The sequence below is a fragment of the Canis lupus genome, chromosome 1 (assembly GCF_011100685.1).
Source record: "Canis lupus familiaris isolate Mischka breed German Shepherd chromosome 1, alternate assembly UU_Cfam_GSD_1.0, whole genome shotgun sequence".
In the NCBI taxonomy this organism is placed as follows: domain Eukaryota; kingdom Metazoa; phylum Chordata; class Mammalia; order Carnivora; family Canidae; genus Canis; species Canis lupus.
The window spans coordinates 65,475,329-65,500,355 of NC_049222.1; the positions used below are offsets into that span (position 1 = coordinate 65,475,329).

At 39.1% G+C, this 25,027-nt stretch overlaps 1 protein-coding gene across 3 annotated transcripts in view; it reads left to right on the plus strand.

The window, feature by feature from the left end:
- The window catches only part of TRMT11 (tRNA methyltransferase 11 homolog), a 56,058-nt gene extending 36,965 nt beyond the window's left edge, over window positions 1-19,093 (plus strand). For 2 of the 3 annotated variants that reach the window (XM_038526728.1, XM_038526729.1), the window contains exon 13: window positions 18,521-19,093. In XM_038526728.1, the coding sequence (XP_038382656.1) occupies window positions 18,521-18,652 (132 nt within the window). In that variant the 3' untranslated portion in view covers window positions 18,653-19,093. The remainder of the gene's footprint in view (window positions 1-18,520) is intronic. The other variant, XM_038526730.1, reaches the window with a different exon arrangement.
- Window positions 19,094-25,027: the final 5,934 nt, after the last annotated feature.

The following is a 25,027-nucleotide window of genomic DNA, read 5'->3' on the forward strand; positions in this document are numbered from 1 at the left end:
CTCAAGAGAAAAATATCACTTTATATAATGGAGAAAGTAATTGGCCGTCATCTTAGGGCCTAGCACTCGTGCTCGCTCGCTCGCTCTTTCTCTCTCTCCCTCTGACACACACACAATTCTTGAGAAGAACAAAACATTGGTTATTTCATATCCAGATCAGAATTGATATGAATAATGCCTCATAATGGAGCTTAATTAAATCTACAGAATGCTCCCTGGGCTGTACTAACGTGGACTGACAACCACAGCTTTCCCAAGTTCACTAAACTTGAGCGAGCCCCATCTTTGCTTTTGATCTGTAGAGTACGCAGAAAAGAACAGTGTTACTGCCTGAAGATTTTGTGATATTTATCTCCATGTATGGTTTTTTTCATCTAATTCATAGCTTATGGATTCTTTCACAGTAATGAAAACTAATATTCATATGGTGCTTTTTGAATATAGTATTATATAATTCTTGTTTTCTTTTGTGCTTTTAATTTTCATTTGCTGTCTGTCTGTAATGTAGACCCTTATTACCACATACCTGGTTTGTGCTGATCGTCTCCTTGTCAATGATCTCTTTTCCATTTTTCACATCTCTAGTTCTTAATTGTTAAATGACTCTTCCTAAAGCACTGCATTCATTATGTCACTTCTTTATGCCAAAAGCTTAATGGCTCATCTTCATTACTGAGTAAGATTCAATATGACGTAAACTTTCTTTGGTAATCAGGCTCCGATATCAGGGCATTTCAGAAAGCTTAAGCCATTTATGTATATAAATAGTTGAATCATGTTCACTCAGGGGTGGTTGTATATGTATTTATGTATTTATATACAGTTGTAGGTGATATAATTAACATAAGTGTCTGGTTGTCACTTTTATTTTTATTTTATTTTTTTTTAAATTTTTATTTATTTATGATAGTCACACAGAGAGAGAGAGAGAGAAAGAGAGAGAGAGGCAGAGACACAGGCAGAGGGAGAAGCAGGCTCCATGCACCGGGAGCCTGACATGGGATTCGATCCTGGGTCTCCAGGATCGCGCCCTGGGCCAAAGGCAGGCGCCAAACCGCTGCGCCACCCAGGGATCCCTGGTTGTCACTTTTAAAACAAGTTTATATTCAAATGATATCCATGGGGTGGCATCTTGTACTCGTTATATTTATGTCTTAATTATTCAGTATTTTGAAACTTTTAGATTTACATTTAAAGAAATGTATTAATATTAAACAGTTATTTTGCTGTACAGTGACACCTTGCTTTTCTTCAAATTGTTTTACTGGACTTTGGTGCTCACATTTTAGCACACTGGTCATTTAATTGTTGTTCCTTGGAAATCACAACCTGTTCCAAGGATGATGATCTACCATTAAATATTTAAAACATTTAAGAAATTTAAAATGATAAAAGAGGGGTTTCCAAATTGTTTGACACAATGACAGCCTTCAGAAGTGACAGTTTTGGATGGACAATGTTTATTTGGATATACAGTAGAAGTCCTTTTAACTAACCTCCATTTCAAACTCAGTTGATTAACCAGTACTGGCCATTTTTGTCCTAAAACACCAGTATTTATGCCTGTAACATGACATATACTTCCAGCTGATTGGAAGAGTTGCTTGATCTCTGCTGTGTCTGGAGGCTTCTGTACCTACCAGCTCAATTGCCTGTTTGCCGAGTCATTTGTGTTTGTTGTGGGAACTGTTTAAGCCATGTTTGTTATGGTAATTATGTAGTCTAACTAAGTGCTATCTTGACCAGTGAAATGTGAGTGTGAGAATAAAGTTGTCATTTCTATAAAAGCCAAGTGGAATATTTCAGAGAAATAGGTTAAATTGAGTTGCTAGGAAGACTCTTGGACTGGGGGTGGGAGAGATGACTATAAAAGAATGGAAAGAAGTTAGCTCAATCTAAGTTTCTCTACCCCAATTGCTCTGTAAGAGTCTTTAAGTTCTTGCATCATTTTACAGAAGCCAAAGCTGGAAATCTTTGTGGGTCTTGATTCTATATCAACAGATTATAAGTGAATATATAATTTTTTAACCTAAGATGTTCAGCATATTTACAAAACATTTTCATGTTTTTTCCTGATTTTACTGACGTTTTCAATTAACTCATATTAGTCTGTTTGAGCTGCTGTACCAGAATACTGTAGACTGAGTGGCTTAAATAACAGAAGTTTATTTTCTTACAGTTCATGAGGCTAGAAGTCCAAGGTCAAGGTGCCAGCAGGTGTGGTTTCTGGTGAGACCTCTCTTGCTGGATTGCAGACAGCCACCTTCTTGCTATGTCCTCTGTGTGCACATACTCTTGGTTTCTCTCTCTCCATACGTAAACATCAGTCCTATTGGATTTGAGCCCCACCCTTATCTATTTTAACTTCAGTTATCTCCTTTAAGGCTCAGTCTCCAAGTCCAGTCATACTGGGGTTTAGGGCTTCAGTATATGAATATTTGGGGAGTCACAATTCAGTCCATAACACTAAAAATTACCAACATCTATCACAGTGAATAAGAGGCTTCTGTTGCATGTTAGAGATGCTTTTTTCATGCTCTTCCAGTCAGTTACTTCTCATGTATGTTTATCTTTTAATATTTTGAAGAAAGTAAGGTATTTGATAATTTAACTTAGTAACACTGCAGCTCTTAGAAATCATAGCACTTAATGTAATTATTTGAGTTAGTAATAACATGTGCCAGACACATGAGTAATACATGTAAAAAAATAGAAATAGTACCTGTAGATTTTGTAGTTGTCTTATATTAAAATGAATGACATCAGCATTCTTTATTTTGTGGCCTCCATAAATAGTACTTGCACCATATGATGGTTGTGATGTTCGAAGAAAATATAAAGGACTCTAGTAATTAACGGGGCCACATACTAAAGCAGTCATTTCTATCTTAATGGCATAATTGAAACCTGTTGTCAACAATTTTTGCATTTGCTTTCCTTTATTTAAGAAAAATCTTTTTTCTGGTACTTTTTCCAGGTTTATAATATTTATATTATTTCAGTAGGCAGATATTTGGATAGCATAAAAATGCTAAGTAAGGGCACACACCTTAGGTAATTTTTATTTTATTTTTTATTTTATTTTTATTTTTTGATATTTTTAAACCTATAAAGAGAATGTTAGTTAATTCTTGTTTGTTTTTATTATTTTACTTTGGTCCTTTTTAAATTGATTTAAAAATAAGGAAAAACTCTAGTGCTCAAATAATTTTTTGAAAGTCTTCACTTTATATAAGTTCAAATTTAATCAGTGAGTTTTAGCAGTACGCAGTGTACTGTAACCGAAAATACTTCGTCATGTTAAATCATGTTTGGTTTTGAATTAATCACCTCATTTCTACCTTCTGTTTGTATGGAGAGGACTGTATATAATTGCAGCAAGATCTCAGTCCTTTATAATGCAAGTGATGACACAGAATTGTCAAACAGTTCTCATACGCCCCTAACAAATTACTCTCGGCCTTGTTCAGCGTTGTTGACTTTGGCAATGGAAGACTATTAATTGTAGATTTTTACACTCTGGTGTACTATCTCTCTGCATTTTTGGTTTGTCACTTGTGTTAGGTTTAAATTCAGTATAACTTTTGGCCCGCTTGATTCATTGTTATAAAGTGTTCTCCCTCTCACCATGTAAAATGTAACCTTAAGTTATAAATGGGAAAACTGTCTAAAGAATGTAGGTATTTTATAAAATTTTGTATCTTTTTACTAGTTTTGCTCTAGTTTTTAGACTTGCTTATTGAGCATTAGTAGTAAAGAAGAGAATTTTTGCTACCCCTGTTAATGAAAATGTCTTATAAGAGGAGCCACTATTCCCTATTGATAGAGTGTGAAAGAGAAGGGAATGATGATTAATGCTTTGATGCTGCTTATTGTTACAAAGCTTTCATACCTATCTTGTTGTTTTATTTTGCTAATTTTAGAGACTAGGAAGTAGCTGAGTAGAGACCAAACTCTTCTTTGTACTTGAAACTCTTTCTTTGACCTTTTTTTTAATGCATCATGTTGCCTCTTTACCAAGACAGTTTCTGCCTTTGGAATATGCCAAGGTTAAAAGGCAGATATTCTTGAGTGGCATATTTCTAGTTTCTTTTAAAAATCATTTTTCCTCATTGTTCATGGGGCCATGGTAGAATGGGATTTGTTTTACTTGAATTCATTTTTCCTGTTGATACAACATGTAGTTGATGCTGCTATATATAGTTGTGGTCACAGTGGTTACTCTTATAAAACATTTTTCTCATATGAAGTTCGTTGGAAAAAAAAAATGCTGATTTCCAGAGTTGTCCAGAACAGATCAGAATATGAGTGTAATAGTTACATCTTTGGTGAAAATCACCTAAAACGATACTGTCCACCTTTTCCAATCATGCACTTGGACAAAAGAGTACCCAAAGTAGTCATTTTTGAGATTTCCTTAAAATCTTTTTTTTTTAAACATTCATGCAGCTTTTAAAGGCGATTCTGTAGTATGTTTAAGTTTGTAAAAAAAAAAAAAATGTATCTTAAGTTGCCATTGCGCTACACAGGCCATCATGTGCTGTTTGTTTTGTGGCTTATCTGACACGCTACCTTAGAGTGATTTGAGAAGTGCTGAAGTCTAGGTAAGTTGAATTCCAGGTATTATATGGGCACTAATTTAGACTAAAGTTATGTAAGTCAGTTGTAATTATTTTTTACAGCCAGCCAATATGGTTCAGATGATTTAAAATAGAGAATATTGGGAGGTCATAGTGGCAGGTGATGAGAATTAATGTTAATTTTTTAAAATTTGGACTGAACAAAGAGTCCACTAATATGAAGCTGATGAATGCTTCATTAATCAGAATAGAAGGTGACCAAAGCTGAGGGATTTGACTTAAGGACCAAAAGATTTTGAAGTTGTGGAGAGAGAAAAAAACCATTTTTTTTTAAAGATTTTATTTATTCATGAGAGACACAGAGAGAGAGAGGCAGGCTCCATGCAGGGAGCCCGATGTGGGACTCGATCCTGGTCTCCAGGATCACACCCTGGGCTGAAGGCAGCGCTAAACCACTGAACCGCCCGGGCTGCAGGAGAAAGAACCATTAACATTATAACATGTTTTAAATGAGGAAGGGAGAGAAGAGACTCCAAGGTCAGTTGTTTGAGAAAATGACTTATGGATGACTTGAAGTAGAAGAAATTAGTCTTTGTGATAAGTAGTTTACATGGTAGAATGATAGTAGTGTTGCTAATCATAAACTGGTGGTTTGGTGACATAATGCTTGTGCCTATTTTGTTATGTTTTATCTCTTCTCAGGATTAATGCTGCTACTTGTTTTGGCAACTATTTGAATTAAAGGTGGTTTCCCCTGGCCGACCTTTCTTTCTGAAATAGTTTGTTTTTTGCCTATCTCATGCCAGGACAGTAGATATTTTCCTTTTGATTAGAGCTATGAAAGATTAGAGATGAGGTGTGAAATATTTCAGTCATACAACATGCCTAGTGGGCAGGAGACGCAACTTCATGGAGATGCTACTTCATTTATCAGTAAGAAAAATAAGACTGGGGTGACACTAAGTAAGAACATGGTAATTAGATATGAGCTTTAATGGAGGTCCTAATAGAGTACGGTATTCATTACCATCAAAATGTGTATGTATGAGAGACAGAGAAAGACCCAGAAAGAATCATTTAAAAAATTACTTGTGTAGTAAGTCAGAAGGAAACCATTTGTATTATCTATAAATTATGTTTTGACCTGAGATCTTTGAAAAAGGCTTGTAAGAGTAGAAAGTAGATAGAAGCCTGGTGATGCAGCATATCATGTTGGATTAAGTTTTAAGAACTATGTTATCTACTTATCTCAGGTTACCTTGTCCTGAATGGCTTGCTTTAGCTGTTAATGGTACTTTTCCTTGAATTTACATCTTAGAGGGTCATCATTTGACTTTTTCTTTTATACATCTGCAACTAACCGATTTTGCCAAACAAACTGGGTATTTTGTAAGTTAATACTGTTCATAATGGTTTTAAATTATTGTTTCTGGTAAACCAAGAAGAAGCAAGCAAGCAAGATTACCTTCCTGCTCCAGGAAGGTAATCATTTAAGATATCTGGATTCTAGTACATATCTCTTTTATTTGCAGGAAAAATACAGTTCTCTGAAGGTGACAGAGCATCTGTTATTATGCTCTAGCTATAATGATTATATTTTTGAGCTGTGATAATAAAACAGTCTTTAATATACTCATGTCATATTATAGGATCTTAGAGGTCAGTTGCAAAATACAAGGTATGATCTGGGAGTTGCAAAGTATGAATGATTTAGGGAAATGGGAAGTTTAAGTATGGAGTCTGCATGATCCTCTGGAGCTTCTTTTAAAATTCTTGTATGGCAGATTTCCTACTTGTTTTTTTTTTTTTTTTCTTTATTTATGATATGGTTAACTTAGAATTATCTTTCTGGTACTTGTCAAATCCAAACATGAACATATATGTCTTCTCCCTCCATGACCTACCAAGAATACACCCTGAAGTTTTGAAGCATATATTTTTTCTGCCTAAAACATAAGTGTAGGGCAGCCCTGGTGGCTCAGCAGTTTAGCGCCGCCTTTAGCCCAGGGTGAGATCCTGGAGACCCGGGATTGAGTCCCATGTCAGGCTCCTTGCATGAAGCCTGCTTCTACTTCTGCCTGTGTCTCTGCTTCTCTCTCTCTCTCTCTCTCTATGTCTTCCAGGCAGGCAGGCAGGCAGGCAGGCAGGCAGAAATAAATAAATAAATAAATAAATAAATAAATAAATAAATAAATAAATAATAAATAAAATCTTAAAAAAAAACCCATAAGTGTATAGTTTAATGAATAATTATGAAGTGAACATCTGTGTAACCACCACCAAGGTTAGGATTACAGTACCTCAGAAGCACCCCTTTTGGTGGCTGTTTCTGATCATAAACACTTCTTCCTGTAGGTATAACCAGTAATCTGACTGTTATGGTGATAACTTTCTTGCTTTCCTTTCTAGTATTGTTGCTATTGAATTGATCTGTAAACAAAGTAATTTGCTTGTATCAGATCTTTATGGAAATCCATGTGTATTTTTGTTAATTTTTCTTTTAATGGATTGTGACAGCTTAGAAAAGTCAACTAAAAGAATAGTCTCCAAATTAAAGCAAAAGAATATGTATGCTGGTGCATATTTTGGTCTGTTATATTCATCTTTTGCTACTTACTTACTTAGTTTTAGTTAAATATTTGGACATATTAACTAATAAGTTGTATTTCATTTTTATCTGGTGTGTTAGCCCTGTATTCTTTTAATATTTGAGATTAAGTTTTGAATTTTATGAAGTTCATGTATTTCTAGTGGAGAGCATGTAGGAAGTACTTCTAGTTCTGTATCGTCATGATAGCATGAATATCCATGATGGTCTTTTTACAGTTAGAAATTATGTGCTGAGTGCCTGATGTCAAAGTTGAACCACTAAATGTTATTCATTTTCAAAATTCAGTGAAGATTTTAATATATTTTAAAATATTTTTTAAAAGTATAGATTATATATGAATACTTAATTTAGGGATAAAGATTTCTACCCTTACCTTGTTACCATTAAGAATAATGCTAGAGGTTTCTCTTCAGAGTATTGGATGCCAGACTTTTGACCTGCTTGTCCTTGGTTTGGAAATGGCCTAGTGCTGTTTATAGTTGTATAACTTTAGCACAAGTGGTTTCTATAGCTACTGTCCAGTACCAGATGTAGAACAGTGGGAAGGTTTGATAAGGGGAGCAGGATTTTTAAACAAAAGCCGGACATGGGTAATTACCCTGACGCTGAACTGAGGCCCCTTATATTCAGCACTGTCATTTACCTTTCATTTCATTCTCAATTGATTACAAGAAGGAAAATCTACCCACTGTTTTACTCTTCCATCTCTTTGCATTCTTCCTCTCACCTTATTTAAGAATGTGTATCATAGCTTTAATCCATTTCAACAATACATGAGTGAGTCTTTCTTGATAAAGTTAGATGAGCATTGTTATTTTGGTGGCTTTTGCTGTGACGATAGCATCATTGGTTTTCACTTATCACAGAATAAGTTTCATAAGCCATTTGTACTCAGTTGTTTGCAATGAAACTGCTGTTTTGTATAAACTACTGTCACTCTGAGAATATAAATGACTTCAGGTTAATACTAGTGAGGTAGAAGAAATCATTATCTCATTATCAGCAACTGTCAGTAAGTAAAAAAGAAAGAAAGAAAGAAAGAAAGAAAGAAAGAAAGAAAGAAAGAAAGAAAGAAAGAAAGAAAGAAAGAAAGAAAGAGAAAGGAAGGAAGGAAGGAAGGGAGGAAGAAAGAAGAAAGAAAGAAGAAAGGAAAGAAAGAAAGAGAAAGAAAGAAAGAAAGAAAGAAAGAAAGAAAGAAAGAAAGAAAGAAAGAAAGAAAAAAAAAAAAAGGACAACTTAAACCTGACATATAATTATAATAGAAGCCATTCGGAATACTTATGAATGGTTGTAGACTTCTACAGCTTCATCCCCAAACTGACACTTCCCTAGGGGAAATCTCTTTATTTTTAAATGGTAATTTTATACATTGTTATAAAAGGTATACATGTTATACATTGATGAAAAGATATTTTGGAGGAATTCTATAAAAGTAACTCTTTTGGTAGTAAAAGAAAACAGTGAGAGAGAACTTTGGCTTTGGTCAGAATGTGGATGGAGATGGTATAAGCAGTAAAGCGGAGGCTTGTTTATAGTAGAGGCTAGGGTTGGGGGGATCCAGTCTGTAGAAGTGGATGGGGTAGGGGGCAAGGAAGTTGAGGAAACATACCTGATGACTCCCTTATAGTCTGTTAAGAAGGCTGTAAATGTTTACTGGGAGTGAATAAACATTTTAATGTAAGGTCTTGAGGACAGGTGGAATTTTACAAAAGGCACTATGAGAATTGAGAAATAAAGCTGTATCTTTTTTTAAGATTTTATTTATTTATTCATGAGAAATGCAGAGAGAGAGAGGCAGAGACCCAGGCAGAGGGAGAAGCAGGTTCCCTGTGGGGAGCCTGATGCGGGACTCGATCCCAGGACCCCAGGATCACATCTTGAGCTGAAGGCAGACGCTCAACTGCTGAGTCACCCAGGGATCCCCTAAAATTGTATCTTTTAATGATTGTTAAATTCATGTACTTCTCATATTTCTGTATGTTTTCTTTCCCTGACTTGTTTACATGTTCACTGAGGGGAAAGCCCTGGCTTTCATCACTCGGCATGTGTTTATGGGACCATTTGTGTAAGGTGTTGAGGCTAAACAGACCAAGTTATAGTCTTTATCCTTAGAGACCTTGCTAAGTGAGAGAAATGGTCACCCAAACCAGTCCAGCCTCGTGTTTGGTTCTGTAGTGATCTGTGCAAGGTGCTATGTGAACATCAGAGAGTGTCTACCTGAGAAAACAGTGGTCAAGGTCAAGAGGAAGCCAATATTTCAAGCAATGGAAAAGAGGCATGAAAGGGGTTGTGGAGCATTCATGGGTCCCTAGACATTTTAGCATCACTGAAATACTAAGTATTTTGGGGGAGGAATGGTTGGAATCAAAGCTGAACACCAAAAAATGCCTAGGTTGAAGGTCTTTACATACAAAAGAACTTTAAGTTTATCCTTTTGGTGATGGCAAACCATGAGGGGTATCAGTTAGGAGAGTGGCAACAGTTCGTGTTTTATGCAGGCCACTTTGTGTTGTGGAAAGACATGTGATATGAATGTGAACGCTCCTGGCATGGTCATGCAAAGATGATGAAGCTGTAAACTAAGAAAGGTAGAATTGGAGGTTGTAGAGGAGTTAATAGAATTGAGAGTTTTTGGGAGAGGTAGACATGACAGGACTTGACTGATTGGATAACTGGGCTGAGGGTAAAGGAGTTAAGTAACTTCCAGAAATCTGGCTTGAGATACCTGAGTGGGTGATGGTTTCTTGCACATGTTTTTCTCCTTTCCTTGTTCCTCCTGGAGCACATGGGGCAGTGCTCCTTTCCTGGGCTACTGCTGTTGGAGTCTCCCAGCTGCTTTCCCTGCTTCTGCAGTTTCTCCTGCCATTGTGTTTCCTATCTAGTAGCCAGAGTGTCTTTAAGAATGTGTGTAGGTGAGCTCTTGCCTGTGGTCTCATGGCACATTGGTAGTACATCTGAGTCTAGAATACTAGGTACTGAGTGAAGCTCCCCTGCTTAAAATTCATCAGCGACTTTCTGTGGAAGTTCGAATGAAATGCAGGCTCCTTCACATATTCAAGGCCAGCCTGGTTTACTTCTGTCCAGTGTCTTCCATTTCATTGTGTGTCACCTTTGCTTTTGTTTACCAAGTCGTAGCCACACTGGCCTGTCTGAGATTCCTGGAGTGTCATCCTCTCTGTCTAGCCTTGTAGTCTTCTCACATTGTGTTTCCTCTCTTGTTTTGTTCCCTAGTGTTTTCTTCCCCTCTCTTTTTGTGAGTTTAATTCCTCTTTTAGCCCTCAGATAAATATTACTTCTTAGGGAAGCCTTCTTTGTTCATACTCTTTTTTTTTTTTTTTTTTTTTGTTCATACTCTTCACCCTATCTAGCCGAGTGTTTCATTTTCTTATGTTAACTCTTTCTTCCCAGTGTTTAATCACAATTAATAAGTACACGTTTGGGTATATATTCTTTAATGTCTTGTCTTCCATTAGCATATAAGCCCTGTGAATTCACAGATCTTGACGGTTTTGTTCAACTCAACAAATACTTACAGAATGAATAGTAATTGTTCAGGGATTATTTGGGGTCCTCCTTGAATAAAAACAATCAAATTCAAAAATATTTAAACCATCTATTTGAAGGAAGAGTAGGAACAAATAGTTACGGTTTGCTGCAAGTTTTCTGTTTAAAAGTACACGGAATTTTGTCATTACCCTGACATCAATCCTCAGAAATCAGTGGTAAACAAAAACATTTGAATCCCGTGATACCTCGGCCTCATTTCTCTTGAGAAGCAAACCAAAAAGGCAGTCGAATCACCGTATCGTGGAAAATCGTAACACCTTCCATCTGTTTAAGGAGGAGATAACAAAGAATGACAAGTTTCTGGGAGAAAGCAGTAATGAGGATAGTTTCACCTATGTGGAGTTCTCAGTGAAGAATCTATATAGTTCCTTTAAAGTCTGAGCAGTTTATGATGCTCAGTTTGAGAAGCACTCATACATGTATGTATGCTCACAGTATAATTTGGGATGTCATTAGTTCCATTTAAAGTATCCATTTAAAATGTTACTGCAAAACATACAGTTTTGTTTCTTTTCTTGAAAATTTATTCCCATGGAGGTTAAAAATTACTAAATTATAAGGGGCTGGAGTACTTTCCTTGTAATGTCTTTTTTATTCTTTTTCTTACTCTTTTTGTTGTAGAGTTGTAAAAATAGCTTGAATGAGGAATAGCTTGAACAAGGTCTAGCTTATGTCCTTTTTCTTTCTTTGATTAGAGAATAATTTGCAGTTCTAGATTGGACATGGATGCCAGTGATAATACTTTAGAGTCACCAAGGTAGATATGTATTTGTTTATTTCCATATTATTCTTTAAAAAATGAAATGGCGTGAATAAGTGCTAATGTTGCCTGAAGGAAAGTGGCCATCCTGGTCATATTGGTGCTCTGTGACTAGATGTTTACAGCAAGCAGGACTGACAAACGGTGAGGTACGGTGTCAGATATGTGGTCCGCGGTCCTTTAAACTATCAACTCACATCAGCAAATCCCACGGAGAAGGCTTTATCTACTTCAGTCAGCAGAGGGCAGTGTACACATAAAAGTACACCACCGATTGTAAGGCTTCCTTTGGTTTTTTTTGGCAAGTCTGTTAAAATTCCTCGAGTGGTTTATGTTTAGAATTAACAGTACTGATAGGACAGGAAATTGGCTGGGTGGGACAGTGGTTAAGGGGGTTCTGTCTAAAAGCTTAGATCAGAAATATGTGCTACCATAATGTTCCTGTTTTGTGAGGAATATCCTCTAACTGTCAAACTCCATTTTGAGTGACCCACTAATCTGTCATGTAGGAAGTTAACTCTTTAGCTATTGCTTCGATATAATTTCTACTAAAAAAAGATGTGTGATGGAAAAAGCATGGGTTTTGAAGTCTCATCTGGACTGTAGTTCTGCAAATGCTACTCATTGTGTGATCTGTGGCAGATTATTTTAACTCGTTCAGTGTCCATTTCTGTATCCGCAAAATTTAGATAATGATATGTTAGGGAAAGATGCAGAAGATAATTGACTTTTGTAAAACACATGGTTGTAAATATAAGTTGCTTCTTTAAATCAGAACCTGTATATTTCTTGTCATATTTATGCTGTTTGTCTTACAAGGTTAAGTGATAGGTTTGAAAGCAGTATAATTCCATTATGTAGCCATCTGAGACTAGTACAGATTTTCTTGCAGAAACTCTGTTATAAAAAATGGTGGTATGTTCAATAAGGGATTAATAACCAAAATATATAAAGAACTTCTATAGCTCAGTGCCAGAAAAAAAGCAACTTGATTAAGAAATGGACAGAGGACCTGAATAGACATTTTCCAAAGAAGACATGCAATGCAAATGGCCAACAGACACATGAGAAGATGCTCAACATCACTCATCATCAGGGAAATGCAAATCAAAACCATAATGAGATGTTACTTCACACCAGTCAGAATGGCTAGTATCAAAATGGCAAGAAATAACAAGTGTTGGCAAGGATGTGGAGAAACAGGAACCCTCATGCACTGTTGGTGGGAATGTAAATTGGTGCAACCACTGTGGATGACGGTATGGAGGTTCCTCACAAAATTAAAAATAGGAATACCATATGATCCAGTAATTCCACTATTGGATATTTACTCAAAGAGAATAAAAACATGAATTCGAAAAGATATATGCACCCTTCTGTTTATTGCAGCATTATTTTCAATAGCCAAGACATGGAAGCAACCTGGGAATCCGTCAATAGATGAATGAATAAAGAAGATACGGTGTATATCTACAATGAAATACTACTCAGCCATAAAAAGGATGAACCCAGAGGGTATTATGCTAAGTGAAATAAATCAGAGAAAGACAAACACTATATGATTTCACTTAGCTGTGGAATCTAAAAAACAAATGAACAAACAGACTCTTAAACACAGAGAACAAACTGGTGGTTAATAGGGGAAGTGGGTAGGAGGGATGAGCAAAATAGGTGAAGGAGATTAAGAGGTACAAACTTCCAGTTACAAAATAAATAAATGATGACAATGAAGATAGGTACAGCGTAGAAAGTATAGTCAGTAATGCTGTATTGTGTGGTGACTGATGGTGACAGACCCTTATTGTGGGGAGCATTGAGTAATGTATGAGATTGTCGAATCACTATGTTGTACATCTGAAATTAATATAACACTGTATATCCACTATACTTCGGTAATAAAATTCTTAAAATGGTGAGTATCTAAAAAATAGTGTAATTAATAATCTTAATATTTTATTCCTATCTCAACTACTAACATGCTCCAAAATTTAACTAGTAGTCATGAAATCTGGGAAAGATCGTCTGTAATCATTCACTACCATAGTTTTTTCTCTAAGCATTTCCTAATTCCTTGTGTGTTTTTATTTTCCACGAAGTATTTTCTTGCTTACTAAAAATTGGCAGAATGCAGGTTTTGTGATGCATAGGTGATATAATGATTGATAGCGATAGGCAGATTTGGAAGTATTAGGGAAACCAGCAAACACTGGGCAAACTTGAGTATGAGGGACGCCAAGGGTTGTGTTGCTTGAGGATACTCTTCTCCTTTTAAGTAAACACTTTGGCCTTTGAGATACGGAGTTGGAAAAAATATCTGCAGATATTCTTGGTTCAGATGAGCAGGGAATGTGAATAGAGAAGAGTCACAAAAAGGTGATGAAAAATATGTAGAGTTGAATATCACTGTCTCAAGTGTGCGCCCTGATAAACTAAAGATAGGATGAAAGAGAGAAAAAAAGAAAAAAAGCATATCAAGTTTGCAATTTTCTTCAGCATCAAGGTTACAGATTCTGAATAGTTGCAAATAGATTTCATACGGAAGGGATATATTTTAAATGTGCATTCATAGGTGTATGATATTTACACGTATGACGTGTGTGATCATATGTGGTAGACTGTACATAATCTTGAATGTTTCACGTGGAACATGTTATATGAACCATGAGGTTTCCACTTAGATGAAAATAGTAGCTGACATCCTTAGAGTGTCTCCCTTACCCGAGAGCTAGAGCAGGACTTCCGCTCTACCTTCTGCAAAGTAGTGGAGTAGCTCTTGCCAGATCTCTGACTGCACAAGAGATTTGGAGCTTTTGGGTTTTCTAGGAGTTTCTGTTATGACTGCCTTAGTTCACAGTCAGCCTTGTAGAAGAAGGCATTCCAGCACAGGACCCAAACATACACCTCACACTGATTATTCTGTACTCCCTGAGAGATAAAGAAAATAGGATATTTTTTTCCTCCCAGAGATTGCATCTCTAAGATTATAGCGTTTCCTAACTTTTTCCAGTAGCACATATTTCTCTGCCACCGGGTCCCTGTACCACACTGAACATAGGCTGGTAGGGGCTTATTTTGCTTTTCCTCTATTCTGAGGAAGTCTTGAGGTCTAAAGTACTCAAATATGACAAGGTAGTACATGTTTTCTACGTCTCCTCTTTTTTTTTTTTTTTTTTTTTTTTTTTTTTTTTTTTTTTTTAGATTTTACTTATTGGAGCGAGCAATGAAGAGAACATGAGCGGGTGGTGGGGAGGAGGGGCAGAGGAGAGGGAGAAGCCCACTCCCCACTGAGTGGGGACCCTGACTCGGGACTCGATCCCAGGACCCCAGAATCATGACCTGAGCCAAAGGCAGATGCTTAACTGACTGAGCCACCCAGGGGCCCCAGTAGTTCGTGTTTTCTTGATGACCATTAATTAGCATAGGTTTTAGTTATTACTTTTGGGTTTTCCAGGCTCCTACTGTTCATTTCCAGTCTCTTACTCTGATCGTCATATTCTCTGCTTTTTATCACTAGTTTTTCCTATTTATGTCCTTTAGGTCAAAGACCAGCAATTTTGTTCAGCTATCTCTTTGGTCTGTGAGGAAGCCTATCTCCCACTTTGCTCCAGCTTTTGTTCCCTACTTGGGCTTCACCGGGTGAGCTGTGCAATTGGCAGCATAGGTGGTCTAGGCCCACTAGCAGCTGAGCCTGAGTCGGTCTCCAGCCCATCCTCAGCCGTCTTACCCTAAGCCTGCACGCTGGATTCTATCCTCTCCTCCTCACCACCACAGCTCTAGAATATTCCCTAAAGTAGTCCACAGTGCATTTTGACATGGAGGTGATCATGCCCAGCCTGGAGGAGTCACGGGAAGAAGAGAATTGAGGACAGGAGGCAGAGCTGGGAAGGCCCTCATCGCCCACCCGTGTTGTGATTCCTCCCGTGTGGAGGAGGAACCCGGGAGGACATCCAGAGACTGATGTGTAGGTGAATCTGACTCGCAGACATGGAGGGGAAAGCCTCAGAGTTGGGGAGAGTCTGAAGCCATTTGGATTTTAGCCAGACATGAAAGCCGGCACATTAGATTCGTGTTTGAACAGGTTGAGTTTGGTCTCAATATGGAAAATAGGCTGGAGAGGGAGTCGCTGAAGGCAGGGCCACTGACCTTTCAGGGGGGAAAAAGGCAAGGAGAGCCGGGGAGCTAACACTGCAGTACTGCGTGGTGGGCCAAGAGAAGTGGCCTTGAGACACTGGGGGTGCAGAGTGGAAGCTTCGAGGTCTGACTCGGTGTGACCGCCGGGTATCGGCCCCGGGCTTCTGATTTCCACGAGTAGGCGGAGAGTGACGCGCAGGACTGTGAGGAGAGAGGTGGGCATCTGGACTGAGCTTTCCCATACCCCCGAGTAGTGACGTCTGCCAGGGTGAAGCTCAGGTAGCTCAGGAAGTGGACACGGTTTCTGGAGACCTCACGTGGTTCGAAGCAGTTAGGATACCTCGGGGAATAGAGGAGGGCGTACCCCTTCCTTTCAGAGGCCCCCTCAGACTTTGATGGAAGTTGGAATGCTGTCCCGGGAACAGTACCCTCCTGAAGTCGACCCTACTCCAGGACTGTGGTATCCCTCAGGCATCCTTGTGGCTCCCTGCATGTCCTCCTGGTATAAAAACTCTGTGTCACTGAAATAATCCTCGTAGTTGCCGGAACTAAGTTAGTAGTACTTCTCATCTAGTTGTGTTGCTTTGTGGGGAGGCAGCTCAGCTGTCAAAGCCTCGCTAACCACCTGGATCCCCAGAGATACTCCTCCCTGAGTTGAGGGAGAAGTTAGCTCTTTTAGGAGAAAACCTCGGTACGTTGCAGTTGAGAGTAGACCTGTGTTTGTGTTTGAATCCTAGCTCTGCCACTCACCAGCTAGTTCTCCGGGGCCTCATCAGTAGGGGGTGCCAGTAGTGTGCCGATGGCTTAGAGCTGATGAGTTTATATAAAACATCCGTATAGTCTGGGGCCCATAATAAATACCTAGTAAGTGCCACCTTTCATTTGGTGTTCTTTAAGGATTGACCAGATAAGATGTATCTTTTACCTTTTGGAAATTATATAATAATCGTTCGCATGTTTTCACGCGTCTGTGGGAGTGTATGATATGCTTAAGTGTCATAAAGTTTAAGTGATATTTTTTTAAATCTGATGCTCTACCTTTATTCTCATGGTTTATTTTTTTAAATTTATTTTTGGCTTATTTTTTTTAATGGCACGATGGTAAGAAGCAGTACAGCATAAAGGTCAAGATCTCGGTCTCTGGAGATATATTTGTATCTTGGCTTCTTTGCTCAAGAGTTGTGCTACAGGCAAGTTGGCTAACCTTTCTGTGCCTCAGTTTCCTTATATGTAAAATGGAGACAATTACTGTACTGTTCTTACACTGTCATTGTCAGGATCAACTGAGTCAGTGTATGTAAAGTACTTGGAACACTGGCTGGCACCAGTGGCCCTATACCTGCTATTGGGTCGTGCAGTTAAGTTGCCTCGGCGTGTAAGTTTTTTCTGCTTGTGCTGAGGAATGGATGTTGTTACTCCTTAGAATCTTCTAGGGTCGTATTTTTCTTTTCAGTAATTCCCTTCAGAGCTGGCTGAAGTACTCATCACATGGAGAGCTAGCACGGGCAGCAGGAGCATGGGAAGGGGTTCCAGTCCACGTGGTGGGCTGACAACGCGGCTGTCTTGCCTCTTCCCGAGACCATGACAAGGATAATAGAGAAACTCACAAGATAATGAAGCCTTCACAGCAAAGAGAGCAAGAGCGATGCACCAACAAAACCCCTAAGGGTGGGAAGTAGAATCGTGTGGATAAATGAAGTGGAACACGGGCTCTTGCATGGATGGAATGGCAGGCAGGGGCCACAGGGAAGACATTTTTTTTCTTTTCTTGTAGCAAATCAGGAAATCTGGGCATGTTTAATCATTTGGATTTTGCATGATTTTTTAAAAAAATAATTCTGTGGCATAATTGTTTCTGAATAATAAATAAGTCAGCCGGCATAATCTTATTTTGGCTACACCTGTGCTTTTATCAGATATGAAGAAAAGGACAAAATATTCATCTCAGGAGTAAGGAAAAATGTAAAAATATTTTAAAGATACTGCATTCCAGATATATGTGTACTCTGATACTGAAACCGGGATAAAAAATTAGGCTTTGTATTTTCTAATTGTGTCTTCACCTCTCTTCTCAAAACCACATCAATTTACATGCAATGAAGTCTGAATTCACAGAAGTACATAGGAAGGGAGATTTTATTTCTGATTAGATTCTTATCACAGTTTGAGACCGCTGGTGAAATTGAGAATGAGAAGCTCGTTAGCCCTCAATTTTCTTAGCTGAAATAGAACATTCTCCCCCAGACTTACATTTCCAGTGTCCAAACATCAGTTTGAGCCCTAGGCCTTCCCTGTCTCTGAAGCCTAAAATTGTGGAAATCACTTGTTTAGCTTTTATCTTCGTCTGCTGTGGTTACTGCAAGTTGCCAAGAATAGTTTATTTCATGAATTGAATGCGGATAAACCTCCACAGTTTTATTTCTCTGTATGACCTCATACAAGTGCAATCACTTGTCGTTACATATTTTGGAGTAGAAGCTCCCTTGTGTGATGATTCTTGTTGCAGGTGATTTCAGTTTGTGCTGAACTGTGAATCTGAAGATGCATGTGATTGTCTCAACTTGGATTGCCCGGGGTGATTCTCTTTGCCCTCTCTGATCTCTTTTTTCCAACAGAAATGTTTTTTCTCTCTGTGCAGAAGATTTTTGTGTGAATCACATGAGGTGAAGCAGATGAAAACACTTTTGGATACTCAAGCATGAAGCATGATACAGATATAGAGTGATGGGGTAGTTCTAATTCAGATAAGAAAGAAAAACAAACGTGCACCAGAGGGCGGGATTTTGCTTCAATAGAACGACTGCCTTGGTTTCTAGCTAACTAAAGAAATAACTCAAACATCTTTCTTTTCTGTGTTTCCCAACCAACCAGGACCGGGACCAGTATTCACATCTATTAAGTGATCACTTTCTCCCATACCAAGGTCATAATTCCTTCCGTGAGAAGTATTTCAGTGGCGTTACTAAAAGAATTGCCAAGGAAGAGAAATCTAGCCAAGAGTGAAAATTAAGATTTTGACAGTGGAAAAAGTAAGGATTTAATGGAAAAGACATCTGGATGTGAACTTCCATGTATGATACACAAAACATAGTTTTAAATAGCTTTATATAGTGAAATAAAAGCTACAAAGTAAATTGAATAATTCTTTTACATTTAGCTTTGTTTATAGATGATTTTGTTGTATGTGGTCTTTGAGACCTTATTTAATTTATATTTGTACTTCCAAGTATTATGGAAATTGAAAACAGTTATATTTTTTGTAATTAATTTGCAAGGGGAACTGATATTGTTGACTTTTTAAAACAGATAACCTGCCGAATATGTTTTAAGCAACTAACTAACCTTGGTTAAGAATTTACTCATTCGGTAGGTTCGTTTAATTTGGTTTCTGATTGTAACTGATGTACAGTACCACTAATAAAGCTTACTGAAGATTTCCTAAAACTGTGTTGTATTCAGTGCTTTTCAGGGGGAGGTGATGAAGGAAATGAATTTTCATTTTTAAGTTCCAGACTAGTATGTAATGACGGTGATAATTGTGAGGAGGAGAAAGGCTAGGACCTGGCAACCTGAAAAGCAACCCAACTCCTTAAGGCCTGTCCACATCTGAAGCCTGTCTGTACCTTGGACTTGCTCCTTCATTCCTAGACCTTGACTGTTGGTTCAGTTAACTACCCACAAGTTTTGGTTTAGAAAGTAACTGATATTAAAAGCAGTAACAACAACACAAGTCCTTGATGGTTCCCTAATGATATTAAGCCTAATCAGAGCTCTTTGAAATAGAAGCTGTATTTTTCTTGAAGGAGAAACTTTGCTGAGTCTACACTGTGTCCATCATGAAAATATCTTGTTTGAAAACCACTCTACCCATTAATTCAGGATGCTAATAGCTTTCCTGCTCTTGGTGGTCAAATGTACCTCAGCAGGGCGGCCGTAAATGGATCCTCTCCCTCTAACCATAGCCTATTTTTATTTATGCTCTTATTATTGTTTTAGTGTTACTGCTGGCTTTTATGCACTCCCAGTTTGAGTCTGCATGGCTTAGGACCTCCAAAAGACCAGTGCTGCCCAAGCAAGGAGAGAGAGAGCCGTCTGTGTAGTTCTCTCTCCTTTTCTGATCCTGCAAGCCTGGATTTCAGCAGCAGATCTCAGACATTTCAATGATTGTTTTGTTTGGGTTTCTGGATGTGATTTGTGGTACACTGGGGAAAATCTAAAAGTATTCAAGGATAATTTATTTTCAGTATTTCTGTTATAAACCATCTTATTTAAAATTTTTTTGAGGTTATATGGAGGGTGAGTTTGCAACTTTGTAGCTGACTAAATTTGGAATATGAGATTTTCAGCCTTGCTCTGTTTTTGTTTTGGGTTTTTTTTTTACTTATCACAAAAAATTAGTCCAAATAGTTCTGGAAAAGTTGCAACGTTAATTTGAGTCACTTTGTCCTTAAAAATCATCCAACATTTAAAAAAATTTTTTTAATTTTCAAATTATTTCTTACTACTACCAACTGAGGTCTTCTGATCTTTGATTCTTCATCCTCTTTATCATCAAGTTCAGTCTCCTGTTCTTTAAATGTCACTAGGTAGGCTCAGAGTATAAATGTGTGCAGTTATTTTAAAGTTGGTACGCAGAAGTGAAAAAGAAACCTGATCACTTTCAACCAGTTTTGACTTTATTTTATTTTATTTTTTTCAGTTTTGATTTTAGAGCAGAGGTCTCAACTCTTATTCTGTAAAAAGAGGCTTTATTTTCTGGCATCAGGATCTTATTACTTTCAGCAGAAGTTAGAGCAGATCATTTCCAGGAGTGTTGTGGTTGTGTGTGTGTTTCTCATGCACCTTTCAGCAGGAATATCACCTAGCAAACTGCCTGCATTTTGGATAGTCCCGTAGTATGAATTTATAGTATTATCTGTGTGTGAACCCTAGGTGGTCCGTTAGCTGGCCTATTTCATGTTTATAATATGACAAAATCTATCATTTTGTTTTTGGCATATATTAAATATCCATATAATCCAGATGGGTACCTTGGTGGTATTTCATCAGAAGTAACCTCTTTCCTACCCGTTCTGGTGGGGATTTGTTTTTGCTGTAATATCTGGGAGGAAATAGTGGAGTAGATGGTCTTTGGTGTGTTTAGCCAGAGTGGCCAGCAAGCAGATTAAAACCAAAAAAAAAAAAAAAAAAATTAAAATCTGCTACAAGTTTCTCAGCCACTTCCTGCCCATGGTGACCTAGGTTTTGGCCAGTTTGCCACTAACTTCCTTATGACTAATTCTTTAAATACAAAGATTAAGCAATAAAACATTTCAGACTCTTTAAATTCTGGGAGGTAAGTTGGTGTTACCACTATTTCCTTATGAAGAAAACTCAAAAATTGGAGATTCCCTTCATATTTAAGAAAAACAATTACAACTAAACCTTATTTCAAGTTTGGTAGGAGAAGTCGAGTATGAGTTAACATACCAGATGCATTGTAGTGAATGTGTTTATATTATTGGATGAAAAATATGCTTTAAAAGTTTGAGACTTAGAAACAGCTTTTGAGGTAATATGTTTTATACTCTTATTATAATTAAATTAAAGAAGCAGGGGTTTGACTTTTTTTAACATCAGGAAATTAGATATTAAGGTTGTATTATCTAGATGCCAATATAAGCAAATCTGGGTCTTGAATCAAAGGCCTCAGTTGTTTTGAGTTAGAAGAACTGCTGACATCCTATGCTGGAAGTATTATCAGGTATTGCTAATCCAAAAAAATATGGAATTAAATATAATGTTTATGTGGTGGAAATTGAATGTGACTTTTTTTTTTGGAAATGATACTTCTACACCATTTTAGTCTCCCTAGAAAAGCACAATGGAAGTAAGCTGCTGTTAATGGTTGTACTAGAAAAAAAAAATCTTTGTAGATAAAGCAGGGCATAAATAAATAAATTCATTAATGGAGAAGAGGGGTGGAAATGGAGGTGGGTGTTGCTGAGAAAATTGATGACTTCATTGTTGATTTTCCTGTTTGACCAAAAGGGAATAAATTATACCAGAATTAAGGACCTTGGCTCTTTTTACAAGAGCATGGTTTTGCTTCATTATAAAGTTATTTAGAAAACTAAACACTTGTAAGAATCTTTTTTTTTTTTCTTAGAAGGATTGTATCATAGAATAAGTGAAGTCTACTTTCATTTCCAACTCACCCACTCCCATTTTTCTCAGATATTTATCAAGTAATGTGGTTTGCAATCCAAACAAAAAAAAAAGTGCCTTAATCCAGAACATACACATGGACACAATAACACTAGGCTGATGATGTTTGTACTTTACTAAAACATTGAGATCTTCTCTAAAACAGTGGTTTGAGAACATAAGGTCTAGAGTGTAAAGAATTGTAATGGAATGATAAACATATCTGCGATTCTATCTAGCCTTAGAATCATAGAGACAGCACATTCCTGTCTATCCTTTGGGGTGAAAAAGCTTACTAGGGAACCTGACCCTATTCCCTTAACAGAGGTCTGCCTCAGGATGTTCATATGTTTCACTGTGTGGGATAAGCAAATTGACGTTTAGACATAACTGAGACCAACCTGGAATTTGGCTCTTATCCCTTCCTTCATAAGCCATTGAAGACAGGCTCTTAGGGGAATGGAGGCTGAATTATCATGGCAGTTTCTTAAGAAGTCTGGGTCATGGAACAAAATGGAGCTTAATAGATGAATGTTAAGATAAGCCAGCCTCACTGTCTGTAACTGCTAGCCTTGTTTCCCGGGATTTTAGGATGGACTCAGTATATCTTTGTCCTAGAATTTTGAACGTTCTTGCAGAGATAATACTGCAGTGATGCCAAACTGAATTGCCTAAAAAGGAATCTGCTTTGACCTCTACGCCTTTAAAAATCTCTCCTTTAATCAAGCCTTCCTGACTCTCTCCTGAGGGCTTATTGGAAGAACTCTGTTTTGTCTAACATCCAGCAATGAAGATTAGCCGGGCTTATGCCTGAAATTAGTCAAATTAAAAAAAAAAAAAAAAAAAGCTGTGGAGAAAATTAGAATTGAAAACTGTAAATGGTACTTGAATTGGGTTTTGATGGACTGTACAAATATTTTATCTAATGTAAGTTTGTGAAGTGGATCAAGATGGTCAAAACCAGTATTGGTAAAGCTTTAGAAATCTGTGAAAGCTCTTTGAATATGCATTTGTTTATGAATCACAGACTGCAATACCTCACACGAGTCTGAGTGCAGCCAGCACAAACATCAAAACTTTTTTTTTTTGCATTATTTTCCTACAACGTAAGCCTCTGAGGAAACAGTTCTCCAGAGACACCTTGCATTTCTGTGTATCTAAGGAGGTACTGACCCCCTGCACCCGAGACTCTCTTTTCGGGGATGTGGGAGCATCATTGAAAGGTACAGTGTCTCCACTTCCTCTGCTCCCTCCCCCTTCTGTAAAAACGATTAGCAAACCACTGTGCTTTTGCCAAATTGAGCACCTGAGCCATCGGAGCCATCCGACCTCCCTCCCGTTTCCGTGGTGGAGGAGATGAAGCGGACTCCTCACCGTCAGGGTTCCCCGAGGGGCCGCCAAGCCTCATCGTCAGGCGGAACTGGCATATTCAGAAGTGCCGCTTAGCCCGGGTGGCAGCTGGGGTCAACGTGGAAAAGGGGCAGCTCTTTGGGGAAAATGCTCGGGGTCATACCATTGCCTGAGACTCCGGCTCAATGGCATCCTTGATTCATAAAGGCTACATTTCGGGGGTTTAAAAAGACATTTAGGTTATTGCGTTTAGGAGATTCCTTTAGATCGGCCTCGGTCGCTACTGGATTGGCCAGACTGTAGCCCTGGGGTCTTCGGGGAGCTGCTTGGGCGAGTGACCCCAGTGCCAGATCCCGGAGGTGGCGATGCGGAGGTTGGCCTGGGCCAGGGGCGCGAGGCTGTGCCCGGGCCCCCGCCAACACCCTGGTGCCGAGCCATGCCACGCTTCCCCTGGCTCGTGGGCCGCCACTGATGACCCGTGGTTGGTCTGTCACCCGGAGAACTAGAGGGATCAGCAGGTTGAGGATACCTTCCTCCGAGGCTACCGTAGTGGACACAAGCTGTGGCTGCTGCCCCGACGGTCTGGGTCATTCTCTGCTGAGACCTACGAGAGTCACACTGCTGGTTGGGCTGGCACCTGCCAGTTGGCCATTGCTGTCGCCTGGCTCCGTCATCGTCTCAAACAGCAGCACGTCCACCGCGATAGGTAGGACACGAACCGAAGGACTGTATTTCCAGGGCAGAGCTGCCCCTCGGTGCCAGACTTGCGACTCCTGCCAGAGGCTGACCTGGTTGCCTTGCGGTTTAGGAGACCACGTGCATGGGGTGGTGGCCAGCACGCTCCTGGCGATGGCTTACTTCGGATCCCTGCCCCCCTCCGAGAAAGCCCTGGTCCTGCTTCACTGCTGCTGACACTTTCTCAGGTTACGGTGTTGCTGTTCCAGTCCGATCGGTTGACTCCAGCCGCACTGCTCTAGCCCTCGGAAGTAATCTGTGTCAGGTGTTGGGCGTTTGGGACCATTCGGTGTGACAAGGGTATTAGACCCCTTCTTGCAAAAGCCACTCGACAGTGGGCTGATAGTCAAGGTGTTTGGTAGACTTGCCATGCTCCCTACCATCCACAGGCATCTGGAACTTCTGAGCTCGGGACGTTTTCTCTACATTTGCTGTTTTCGCTGGCGGTCCTTTACCAAGCCTTCCCAGGAAGGCTCAGTACACTGCTCCACAGAGCTCTGAATGGTGCGGTGTTCTGTCCTTTGTCAGACACCAGAATCCCAGCCGGTATGTTTCAAACTCCAAGAGCTCACCTGGTGATCGCTAGCTCGAGTCTCAGGCAGGGAATGCACCTGTCTCAGGCAGTCTCCTCTTCCTGGTTAAAGCAAGAAAATAGAAATTCCAGCTGATGTATTGCCCTACATTTTCCTCTAGATGCCAGAAAATGCTTTCTGAATATTCCAGATTTTCAATTTTATTTTAGTGGTAACCGCTGGTCACCGAGTGACCGTATGTGTCGCTGTCCTTTTCCTGTTACAGGTGTCACAGGCCTGCCTGCCGATGCTCAGGCAGGGAATGCAGCAGTCGACCTGTCGCGGGGGGGGGGGGGGGGGGGGGGGGCGTCGGGGGGGGGCAGTTGAGTCACTGGAGTGTGAAGTGGGACCTGGGGACCAAGCAAGTGAGGCCCGACAGTGTGGCAGGGGCCTTCTGTTTCTCCCTCACGCCTCCGCCCTCCTGCCTCCGTGACACACGTCCAGCTTTGCTGTGAGCAGGTGGTGTTACCAGGTTTGGCCTCTCATGCCGGTGGTAGTGGGTTGGAATGTGTGTGTGTGTGTGGAGGGGGGTGGA